The sequence below is a fragment of the Zingiber officinale genome, chromosome 5A (assembly GCF_018446385.1).
Source record: "Zingiber officinale cultivar Zhangliang chromosome 5A, Zo_v1.1, whole genome shotgun sequence".
In the NCBI taxonomy this organism is placed as follows: Eukaryota; Viridiplantae; Streptophyta; class Magnoliopsida; order Zingiberales; family Zingiberaceae; genus Zingiber; species Zingiber officinale.
This window is the reverse complement of record NC_055994.1, coordinates 113,885,358-113,897,734: the sequence shown is the minus strand read 5'-3', so window position 1 is coordinate 113,897,734 and position 12,377 is coordinate 113,885,358. Positions and strand designations below refer to the sequence as shown.

The 12,377-nt window shown below is 46.7% G+C and overlaps 1 protein-coding gene across 1 annotated transcript; it reads right to left on the bottom strand.

Annotated features, from left to right (window-relative positions):
* Positions 1 to 6,183: 6,183 nt before the first annotated feature.
* LOC121983148 (heavy metal-associated isoprenylated plant protein 23-like) lies at positions 6,184 to 6,984 on the bottom strand. Its single transcript, XM_042536111.1, has 2 exons — positions 6,679 to 6,984; positions 6,184 to 6,594 (listed from the first exon to the last, which is right to left on the bottom strand). Exons 1-2 carry the CDS (start codon positions 6,827 to 6,829, stop codon positions 6,299 to 6,301), a joined length of 447 nt encoding a protein of 148 aa, XP_042392045.1. The 5' UTR covers positions 6,830 to 6,984; the 3' UTR covers positions 6,184 to 6,298.
* Between the last annotated feature and the right edge of the window lie 5,393 nt (positions 6,985 to 12,377).

Sequence of the window (12,377 nt, the reverse complement as noted above, 5' to 3'; positions counted from 1 at the left end):
GTTGCCCGATAGTCCAGCCGGACGGATAAATGTATCCGCTCTCCCTGAGGCGAAAGTAGCATGATCCCAATTCCGCTTCCGAGCCGAGTGGACGATCCGTCCACATATATTTTCCATGTAACTTCGGGCTCGGGCTTTTGTACCTCGGTCACGAAATCTGCCAAGGACTGTGCTTTGATCACCGAGCGGGGTTGGTATTGGATGTCGAATTCGCTTAGCTTCGTCGTCCACTTGATGAGTCGTCCGGATGCTTCAGGGTTCAGGAGTACCCTTGCTAGCAGGCTATTCGTCATCACAATAATGGTGTGCGCCAAAATATAAGGACGCAACCTCCGAGCGGCAAGGACCAAAGCGAAAGACAACTTCTCGAGACCGGTGTAGCGAGACTTAGCATCCTTTAAGATATGACTTAAAAAGTACACTGGCTACTCCTCGCCGCTCGGCCTTACTAATGCTGAGCCCACAGCATGCTCAGTTGATGATAAATAAATGCGGAGCGGCTCACCTACGGTTGGTTTGGCCAACACGGGTAAGGAATTCAGATAAGTCTTCAATTCTTCGAACGCCCGATCGCACTCCTCGTCCCATTGGAACTTGGTGGCTTTACGGAGAATCTTAAAAAATGGCAAGCTCGGGTCGGCGGTCTTAGAGATAAATCTTGACAGCGCCGTTATCCGACCGGTGAGACGTTGTACCTTTCGAAGATTTCTGGGTGGCGGCATGTCCTACAATGCTTTTATCTTGCTGGGGTTCGCCTCTCTGCCCCGCTCGGTCACAATGTAACCCAGGAAGCGCCCGCCTTTTGCTCTGAACAAGCACTTCTGAGGGTTAAGTTTGACGCAATACCTTCTCAATGTTTGGAAGGTCTCCTCCATGTCCGCGTAGAGATCGGTCGCCCGGAAGGACTTGATAAGTATGTCGTCCACGTACACTTCCAAGTTGCGCCCGATTTGCTCCCTGAAGACCTTGTTCATCAGCTACTGGTAGGTGGCTCCGGCGTTCTTCAGTCCGAACGGCATTACATTATAGCAGTAGGTGCCGTCCGCCGTGACGAAGCTGACCTTCCCTTGGTCTTCTCGGGCGAGCGACACTTGATGATAGCCTTGGTATGCATCCAGCATGCATATCAGCTCGCACCCGGCCGTGGAGTCCACCAGTTGATCGATCCGGGGCAGGGGGTAGAAGTCCTTCGGGCATGCCTTGTTCAAGTCCCGGAAGTCGATGCAGACTCTCCACTTGTTGCCCGGCTTAGAGACCAGAACCACATTGGCGAGCCAACTCGGGAATTGCACTTCCCTTATGTGGCCGGCCTCTAGGAGCTTTTCCACCTCCTCCCGGATGATTACATTTTGCTCCGCGCTGAAGTCCCTCTTCCTTTGCTTCACCGGCCGAGCGTCCGGCCGGACATGAAGTTCATGTTGCGCTACGCTCGGCGAGACCCCAGGCAGCTCATGGGTCGACCAGGCGAAGACGTCGCAGTTTCGCCGCAAGCATTTGATCAACTTCTCCTTCTTCTTCTCCTCCAGATCGGATGCTATGAAGGTGGTGGCTTCCGGTCGGGAAGGGTAAATCTACACCTCCTCCTTTTCTTCATAAACTAAAGAAGGTGGCTTTTCAGTAATAGCATGTACCTCGACCCGCGGCATTTTCCGAGCGGACTTGGCTTCGGCTCGGACAATCTCCACGTAGCATCTTCGAGCGGCCAGCTGGTCTCCCCGCACCTCCCCTACTTGATCCTTCACCGGGAATTTGATCTTCTGGCAGAAGGTAGAGACGACCGCCCGAAACTCGTTGAGAGCCGGTCGCCCCAAGATGACGTTGTATGCAGAAGGAGCATCCACCACAATGAAGGTGGTGGTCCTTGTCCTTCTGAGCGGCTCCTCGCCCAATGAGATGGCTAGTCGAACTTGGCCGACCGGCAAGACTTCGTTCCCCGTGAATCCGTAGAGGGGGGTCGTCATTGCCATTGGTTCGGCTCGATCAATTTGCAGTTGGTCGAAGACCTTCTTGAATATTATGTTGACCGAGCTGCCTGTGTCAATGAAATTGCGGTGAATAGTATAATTAGCTATTACCGGTCGAATGATCAAGGCGTCATCGTGAGGGACTTCAACTCCATGGAGGTCCCTGGGCCCGAAGCTGATCTCGGGTCCGCTCGCCCTTTTCCTCACTGCAGCCGACCGGATGGATCGTCAACTGCTTTACGTGTGCCTTTCTGGCTCTGTTGGAATCTCCGCCGGTCGGGCCCCCGGCGATGATGCTGATCTCTCCCCGAGATGCGTTGCCCATATTTTCCTCCTCCCGAGCGGAAAGTCGAGGTCGTTCATTCGACGCTCGGTGGTGGGCTCCGTGTTGCTGACGGTGATGCCGCTCGGGGGATCGCCTTTCTATCCTTTGCACGGGGCTCCGTTGTCGATGTTGCTGATCTGGTGAAGGCGATCGGCGGCAGTAACTCCTCGGTGCGGGATGAGCGATGGGGGATAGGCTCCGACAGTCGCGGGTATTGTGAGTGGCCGACTGATGGAGTGAACAAAACATCGGGGTCCATACCTTTCCCTTGTGCTTGGGCCGATTAGCCGCGACTTGTTGGACGGCGTGCGGCCGAATGTGCTGATGAGGACGGGCGGCTTCGGCTCGCGGTCCTCTGGGTGGCTGGTGACTGATGGGCTGCTTCCGCTCGGTGGGAGCTGGTTGGTCGCTCTGGGCTTCTTTTCTTCTCGCCGCCTGAGCTTCCTCCACATTGATGTATTCGTTGGCTTTATGCAGCATGTGGTCGTAGTCCCGAGGCGGCTTCCGGATGAGCGATCGGAAGAAGTCACCGTCCACGAGCCCTTGCGTGAATGCGTTAACCATTGTTTCCGAGGTGACCGTTGGAATGCCCATGGCCACCTAGTTGAAGCGCTGAATGTACGCTCGGAGCGACTCCCTAGCGTCTTGCTTGATGGCAAACAAGCTGACACTTGCCTTCTGGTGGCGCCTACTGCTTGCGAAATGATGGAGGAACGCCGTTCGGAATTCCTTGAAACTTGTAATGGAGCCGTCCGGCAGTCTTCGAAACCACCGATGCGCCGATCCCGAAAGCGTGGTGAGGAACACTCGGCATTTTAAACCATCTGTGTACTGATGCAGAGTGGCGGTGCTGTCGAATTTACCCAGGTGGTCATCCTGGATCGGTTGTCCCATTGTACTCCCCGATCGCAGGGGGCACATAATGCCTTGGCAGTGGATCGCGAAGAATGACATCTGAGAACTGTCGGTTGGTCCGCTCGGGAGACGCGTCCGATCGGGGGCCTTTCCTTTTCTGACGTCCCGGATGGGTGCTTCGTCCGATGAAGATCTCTTGTCTTGGTTAGCTTGCGCTACCTTCGAGGGCGTCTGGAACAGAGCCCGATGAAAAGGTATCGGGGAGGGCGGCGCCCCCATCTGAGTACCGACCGGCCCCTTGTTTTGCCCCCATATTGAGAGCTACTCCTGCCTGTCTTCGGGTGGCGCTCGGCCCCCCGAGGCTGATGTCGCCTGCTGCGCTGCCCGCTCAGCCTGAGCTTTCTGTTGCTGCTCCACGAATTTTGCGGCTCGCGCTTGGACGAGTGCTTCGAGCTCCTCGGGAGAGAGCGTTACCAGAAGTTGACGTCCAGCTTCTTCCATCTCCTTGGCTTGGATTCAGGTGCATTCCCACAGACGGCGCTAATTTGATCCTGTCCGAGCGCTGAGTCGACGGACGCTGGGGACGTGGCACGCTCCGCTGTCTCCGGCTGGTGGTGTAGCTCTCCGGCGAACCTGCAAAGAAGCCGAGCCGGGAGGGGTTTCCCGGCGACAGCCCTCCGACGCTCAAGTCAGGCAACGAGAGAGGCAGCGTAATGTGGCTACAGTAGAGATTTGCGCATACCTTCGTCGACGTCTGGGGTCCTTATATAGGACCCCGGGGAAGCGCGGGCACGTTTCCCGATGCGTGCACACTTCCCTAAACATACCTTAACGAGCCTGTGTCAGAAAAGTACCTCTGGCGCCATTCCGCAATCACCCGAGCATATCCCGGATATGACGGTGGAAGCTTCCACTGTATAATCCTGTGTACGGCTCAGCCGCCAACTCTACTGCTTGTCGGCGGCAGGTGTCTCGAGGATGATGTTATCCCCTGTCTCCTTTGTCTTCTTGCGTTCCCTGTCTATTCCAGGGTCGAGCGGGTAGGCCGCTCGGCAGGCATATTACTTCTGCATCGGTCATATGCTCGGATGATACTGTTCCTGCCTGTGTTGCCTTGTGTACCGGACGAGCGGACATCCCGCTCGGCCTTGAAACCCTTTTTACCTATGAGCATCGGAAACCCGACCCCCAGTCGGGTTGTCTTCCTTCGGTTCGGGGGATTCACGGCCGGTCGGCCATGGTAAGCTCCGGTCGATTGGCATGCTTCGTCCGGTCGGCCGGTCTCCGGGTTGAATCTCTAGACCTTTGACCTCCACGTGCCGTTGACCTTCCGCCAGCGAGGCTCCTCCGTCTTTATCACCGGATCAGATGGTATTGTCGTATTAAATTGGAGAGGAATAAGTTGTAGGATTCATCATTGCAGGAGACATTTAGCTAGGATGAATTAAAGATACCCCAAAAACTCAAGTTATAACAATGTGGCTACATATGCATTTGTGTCTTAATGCATGAACTTGATGGGGTTGGCCTAAATGTGAATCATGGGTGTTGACCCACAGACATGAATGTGTCAGCATAATTTCATTCACGTTGTCGGCCTAAATTCATAAATGGTGTTGTGCTCATATCATTTTAGCATCAGCTTTATTATTACACTTCAGCATTGGCTTAGCATGCATGAATTGAGGCATTTGACACCATTCTTATTACTGTTGTATTATTTTTGCTTGATCATTCCCCGATAGTGATTCTCTTCATTATTGAATTTTCCATGTGATATGATCATGGTGTTTAGCCAGGTTACTTCTAATTAAGCTTACCACTGATTTATTTTATTTTTGCATGGCATGCATACTTCTTTTATACCTCCCAAATTATATCTACTTCATGTGCAAGTTGTTTTGTTGTTGCTTAATTACTTAAATTTTGAAATGGTATTCTTATTTATATTATTTGAAAGCATTCTTGATTTAGACTGATCCCCTAGTTCATCCTGAAGCACGAGGCTGCAAAAGGTTCAAACATGAGGAAAATATTTTATTTTTGGTATTCTTGTTGCAACTACTAGGATTCCATAATTGCTACAATGTAATTTTAAAATAATTAAATTGAAATTTTATACAAATTTTAAAATTAACTTGAATTTGATCAACTATTCTTAAATTTTAAAAATAAACTGATCTATACTGATATGTTTATCAACTATTCTTAAAATAAACTACCCAAAACTAAAACTATAATACAACATGTCTTCAGGTTGTCTTCAAGCAGGTTGTTTTATGCTCATTCCAAAATGCTTTGATCAAGCTTCAGTACATTAGTCCAATGACCAACAACATAAGTTAGAACAGCAAATGCAAATCCAAGACTATTCACTAGTTTTAATTTTAGGAGTGAGCAACAACCATTCACACTCACCAGCTTAATTATACTTTGTAGTCTACTGTAAGTACTTATGTAATGTATTAAAATCAGAAGATTTATATGTAGGAGGAATGCAAAGCCCAAACTATTTGAAGCTGTAGTCACCTTTATCTTTGTGGTCCAAATGCTCTTGAAAAGCCCAGCTAGTTGACTTTTGTACAGCTGGCTAGACCTAGGACAAGCAATTCAAGCAGCTTTTGGAAACCATGATATCATTTGGGAATCAGTAATCATTTCATTGGTTGAATAGTTAAAACTATTTATTTTAAATATTTATGTGTTTTAAATTTAGGCACGAATTTTGGTCATGCCTTTTGTCAAGTTGCATGCACAACACAATTCCCATTGCCTATAGAAGTCATGCCATCAGTGCAAGCTCCTCTTAGAAGAAATAGGCAGGCAGGGATGTTGTGCATGCTGTTCGAACAGACAAATATAGTTTAGAAGAAGAAATTGTATGTATTCATGCATTTACTCCAATGGTACTTAAGACCCTTCAATCAAAATGGTGGTGGATACCTGATCATTCCTCCATTTAGTACTTATGCATAAATATCTGGTTAATTAAATATAAATCACTGTGAAAAAGGATATATGCCCCATCCAAACCTAACACAACATTGTAACTATGTGATATTCATATTATATTGCATGAGAACGAAAGCTCAGAAACATCCAGTGAGTCATGAGACCGCACTTTCACTCGGAAAAGGAGAAATTTGTTTTACTTTTACATTACGGAACAGGCATTCGGGTTGTCATCGCTGAACAGATTTGTGAACTGGTCTTCTGCCCTGACTTGGTTGGACGATGCGACGAACTCCACGTTCCTGACATAGCCTGGCGGTGCCTTCTTGTCGTAGGTTTGTGCAGCGTAAGGCTGCGCCACCAAGTTGTAGGGCACATAAGGCCATATCTCTGCTTTCTTCCCCGTGGCTTGAACCCTCTTGAGCACCTTGTTTGGCTCCACATACCCCGTCACCGTCACCTTGTAATGCTTCCTGTTGATCTCCACAGACTGCACTCCTGTTAGAATTAGGATTATCGATCGGTTTGACAAAATATTATGAACGAGAGACATAAGAGTAGTTATGGATGGCATGGACCGACCTCTCATGCTTGAGAGAGCATTTTTGACTTTGAGCTCGCAGCCTTCGCAGTCCATCCTGACCTTGAGCTCCACAGTTTGGAACTGCTTCCTCTTCCTGTGCCTGTGGCCAGCGGTCAGCAAGCTGGAGAAGTAGTCGAGTGTGCCTCCCATGTTCAGCTAATTATATCCTTCAAGGAGAAGAGATTTTAATTGATTTGGGAAGATCAGGAAGAAGCCTAATACTTGTAGTAGAGATGGCGACGATGGCCTTGCTTGGAGGAGAAAAGAAGCTTTTGGGGATACTTTTCCTCACACTGAACTTGCTTTGCTACAACTTTGCTTCAGCTCTAGTCCTTAAATACGGCTCCTAAAGGGACAGTAAAGTAAATAAACAAATAAATAAAAATCGCAACGATTGAAAAAAAAAAAGAAAACATAAAGTAGGGGAGAATCCAAAAAGGCAACAAAGACAGCGTACTTGCAATTTAAAAAAAGTAGTTTGTGTGTGAGAGTGGGGATGACAGTCCTTGAGCTGCAAGCAAACCGTGTGACTTGGAAATCTAAAAATTTTGAGATGCCAACAGGAAAGGACCTTGTGAAATTCTGCAAACTATGGAGGGGCCGAGTGACATTCTTTGAGCGAGAGTAAAACAAGAATCGATCGAGGTCAATCCTAATGACGGTTGATTTTTTATTTTTTTATTTTGTATGATCGATTAAAAATGATGGAGTGGTCCGTGCAAAGGACCAAGTGTTAATCCAACAGCTGCTGCCAAGCTAAAACGCATTGCTAGAGCCAAAATGCTGATTCGCTGGCGGAGGAGGAGGTGACAGCTCCCGAAGATTAGTTGAATGGGTTTTGTCATCGACGTTGCTGATTAGTGATTAGTGTATTAGGTTGTGAAATGCGAACGGAAGTGGCATTGCCCTGTCGTTACACCATGGAAGAGTTAGAGTGTCTGCTCTGAACTCTTTTATCTTGACTTCTCAAAGAGTGTGCCGGATCTCTCTTCAGAAAAACTATAAAAAAAAAGGGGAAAAACAACGACGTTCAGAAAACCACTGGCTAGCTGTCTTCGTGTTGCCATTGATGCGATGATTCAGTTTCGTTGATCTTTTGTTGATAATGAGATGAATGATTTTTAAAGAGAGCGATTCGTGACGAAGAGAACAGCTACCGTGAGAAAAGAAGAGGAATTAAATGGAATTTAAAGAAACGGAATTGATGGGAGACATAGGGCACAAAGGCCCATAAAAATGAGGCAGGATACCAAACATGGATATAATTTCTGTTTAAATTCAATCATTAAGGGGTACTGGATTCGTAGCTCGACGATTTCTTTCATGTGTCCGTCCTGGCCATGCTCTCTTCCATAGGAAATTGAAATAAATTCAATACACAATTCAGGTTTTTGTAAGGGGAAATGACAAATATGTCGGCTAACGGAGAATTTATTAAGGAACCATCATTGATTGTCTAGTGGCCGCCTACTTAATCAGTGCCATAGAACCATCATCGAGTGTAGTTTTGTATGAACCCCTACCCTAAAACTTTGAACGGGAAGGGTACTAAATTATTATCTAAATATTTATGATTCAATTTTTAATTACGATATATTTATAAAAAAAAATTTCTTCAAATGACGTATGGAACTACAGGATACTGAGCTTTTAAGTCACCTGCCACAAGGGTTTTCCGATTTACTCTGACGACCGATGAAAAATTTTTGTGGGACCGGACCAGTCACCCCAGGTTCGGTATTATCTAGTTCATCATTTTTTTTTGAAACCCTTATCAAAAAAATATATGACTTCTTCCATCGTCCGCTATGAAACCCATCTTAAAAAAAGTCTGACATTGTCCATTAAATATTATTATCATTTACTTTTTTTTAGTTATCCAATTTATGCTGACTAATCTTAGGTGACCGGGTCGGTCCTATAAAAATTTTCCACTAACCATAGGATAAATTAGGAAATACTTGTAGAGAGCGGTCCATCAGTCTAGTATTCTTAGGTCAATCGTTCATTAAGAAAAATCCACCAAATATTATTGTCATTTACTTTCAATAATCAACATGGATGAAACTCACACTTAACCCTATGATAAGGGGAAGATGACCAAAGACCACTTGGCTCTTTTTTGAGTGAGAATTAACATCAAAGGGTTTTAGCTAAAGTCCTTCTCGACCCCCGTCTAACCCACTCTTTGTAGTATAGCAAGTTACACAATTTGTTAGACACCCAAAGTAGGGAGATATTGGCCAACAAGCCTGAGTCTCCTACGAGAGGTAGAGTCCCTTATTGAATAGGTTGAGAAAGCCTTGGCTGATTTAGCAAAGAGCTGAATTGCCTCCCGAATTGCTGATATGGTCCAATCAAAAGAAGGAATTTTGTTAATATTTGGAAAGGTAGTAGATCAATGTTGCATCATTTTAACATCCTCTATGGAAACATTGAACAGAGATGTTGAGATGGAGGATACATCTGAGAGCCAGGGAGATCATAGATCCTCATAAGGGGAGAGAGACCCTCTAGGGTCCCAGAGGAAGCAATCCGACCAATGAAAGTGGAGCGCTTGAGTCAATTAGTCTTCACCATGGTCGAATAGGTTCTTCACTAGTAAGTCCATCTAAACCCTCCTTCTAGAATGAACCAAGGTCGAGAATTTATTCCTCAAAAGGAGCAATCTATGGAGTCAACATTCGCAAATGCCTTTAGAACTTTAGGTAAGGAGGAGGTCTCGGCCTACCAAGGCAAGGAGGAAGACGGTAGCTAAATGAGATACTCAACAAGTATATTAGCTGAGGTTCTGCGAAGTAATTTCCACCTGATGTGGTTCAAATCTACCTTCCACTATTCCCAGTCCTCCTTATTGGTCATAATAACTTAATTTAGGGTTTGCACTGGTAGAGCCTCCAATCTTCCATAGTCAAGCTGTCATCCTGTGAACTTCCAGTTTGCAACTTGGAGTTCTCCTCAGTAAGGCCTTCGATCTTCGATACTCTGTTATCTCCAAGGAATTTCACTCATGGCTTGTTGTGCCTTCAAGCTATCGATCTGACCTACTAAAAAGTCAACACCGGTGAGTGAGGGCCAGCATTGTAGGCTTTGCCCCTCTGATATTTAAGTTAGTACAATGATGAAGAAAAAAGTTGGCCTCTCTCAAAGGAGAGGGCTTGGACTCAAGAATGAGAGTCCCTTCATGAGGGAAGGGTTTTTGACAAGCTATCGTTGAGAGGGCCTTCTGCTGGAGGAAGGTCTTTTGCTAGCTATAGAGTAGGTGTGTCTACTACCAGGGAAAGGGCTTTTAAGAGCTAGTGTGTCTTTCATTGGAGGAAGGATTTTTGATAGACGATGTGTCTTCAACTAGAGGAAGGACTTTAATAAATTGTGAAGCAGAATGTCTTTCACTAGGAGAAGAGCTTGGGCCAAAATAGGTAAAAAGAGGGAAAAGAACAATATTTGACTTGGTCAAACAACTACCTTCATCCATTAGTACTCACAATCAGCTTTTTGCCAAAGTGGCTGAGAGAGGAGAGGAGAGGAATCCTTTTTCAATGAGCCTCATCTACCTTTTATAGAAGTGGAGCCAAGCTCCATGTAGACAACCACTTATACATGTCGCCTTCTACAATATGGGTAGGGGACAATTTTAGATATGGGATAATTGTCACTTCATATCAAGGATACACTCTGACACCCTGAGATTATAGCATGCAGGAGACATGACTTGTCTCTGACAGGTATGGAGTTGCGGTTACCACCTTAGATATAAGGCCTTTCATGATACATTTTAACATCCACTAATCCCAACGTGTTGAAGGTAGGCCAAGGTTAACTAGTTTGACAAATATTAATCTTGCTACTAATCTCCGAACTAGACAACTACAACTACCTCCATGACTTCTCTGTTATTCCTAAACCTGCCTCATGGCTTTCTATGAAGATGTTGCCTCAAGGATAGCAAACAAAGATGAGGATGTAAAGCAGCTGAAAGAGTTGTCTCTGTGGGGGAATGCTCTCGCGACCTAACTATTAACACCCCTTGATGGACTGGACTTCTAACTCAAGGAGAGTCAATTAAAGTGACTCAACAAATTGGCGGGAGGAACTAGGGTGTAGGGGAGATGTCTTCATAGGGGAACTGCTCTCACGACCTACCTATTGACATCCCTTGACTTCTAACTCAAGGAGATCCAATGGAAGTGATTTGACAAACTAGCAAAGGGATTGGAGTGCCGGGGAGATGTCCCCATAAGGGGACTAATCTCGCGGCCTGGCTGATGGAGTCCCTTGGTGGACTGGAATTCTGACTTCAGAAATGCTAGTAAAGATGAATCGATAGAGGAGCCGAAGGAACTAGAGTACATAGAATAGAGTTTGTGGAGGATTTCTTTAACAGTCTAGCTGACAACGTCCCTTGATGGACTGGACTCCAAGAGAGCTGGTGGAGATGAATTGGCAAGATGGTTAGAGGGACTGGAGTGTAGGGGAGAAGGTCTGCAGATGACTACTCTCATAGGTTGGCTAATGACTTCCCTTGATGAACTGTGAATCAAAGAAATATTAGTAAACTTAACAAAGTAAAATAACCGAAAGGGGAGAAACCTAGGGGAGATATTCCCATGAGGGATGTGTTAGGATCTCTTCGTACGGCTAGAGATAGGAGTGTGAATAGCCGACCCCAATTTCTCGCGTTTCTTTCTACAAACTAGGGTTAGCGCAGCGGAAACTAAATGCAGAAAAAAAACAGGAGAAGAAATCAAACCTCTACGCAAGGATGTAACGAGGTTCGGAGATGAAACTCCTACTCCTCGGCGTGTCCTTAAGGTGGACGAACCCAATCAATCCGTCGGTGGATGAGTCCCCGGAAAACCGGCTAATAAAAACACTCCTTCTGGGTGGAGAAACCTCGCCACAGAAACTTCTTGCAACAGCAAGAAAAGAGTACAAGGAAAACAAGAAATAAAGTGCAATACAAATGTAAACTTTCTTGCCTTCTCTTCGACTGGAAGAAGCAGCAGCTTCCAAGCGCCTACAACAGCAGGTGACCCAGCTGGAAGCTCACGAAGAAAGCAATCAAAAGAGCTCAAAGCCACTGGAAGGGCACCAAGAACAGGAAGAAGGAAGAAGGAGATCGAGGCTCGCAGCCCTCCTTTTATAACCTGCGAAGAAAACGAAGAAACACGAAGAAATCTGGCCGTTGCATCGCAGCTAGTGATCGATGCGTGGACCGATCGGGGCTCCATGGATCGGTCCACGACCGATCCATTCCTCCTCCTTCGCTTCTGGTCACGATCGGTCCATGGACCGATCAGAACCTCTGATCGGTCCGGAGACCGATCGGGCTTTCGATCGGTCCCGGCCGATCGGCCTCTCTGCGCCTCCGAACTCGATCGACTCGATCGGTCACCGATCGGTTAACACTGATGCTATCGATGTGTTACCGATCGGTCACCGATCGATCGAGAATATTCTCAGATCACCGGATCGATCACCGGATCGATCCAGCTCATGGTTTCGCCCAAGCCAAGTCCAAACCAACATCCGGTCAATCTTGACCTGTTGGTACATTGCGCCTAGCATCCGGTCACTCCCTTGACCTGCTAGGACTCCCCGCTAAGTGTCCGGTCAATCCCTTTGACCCACTTAGACTTTTCTCTCCGTACCAAGTATCCGGTCACTCCTATGACCTACTTGGACTTCCCATCACTAG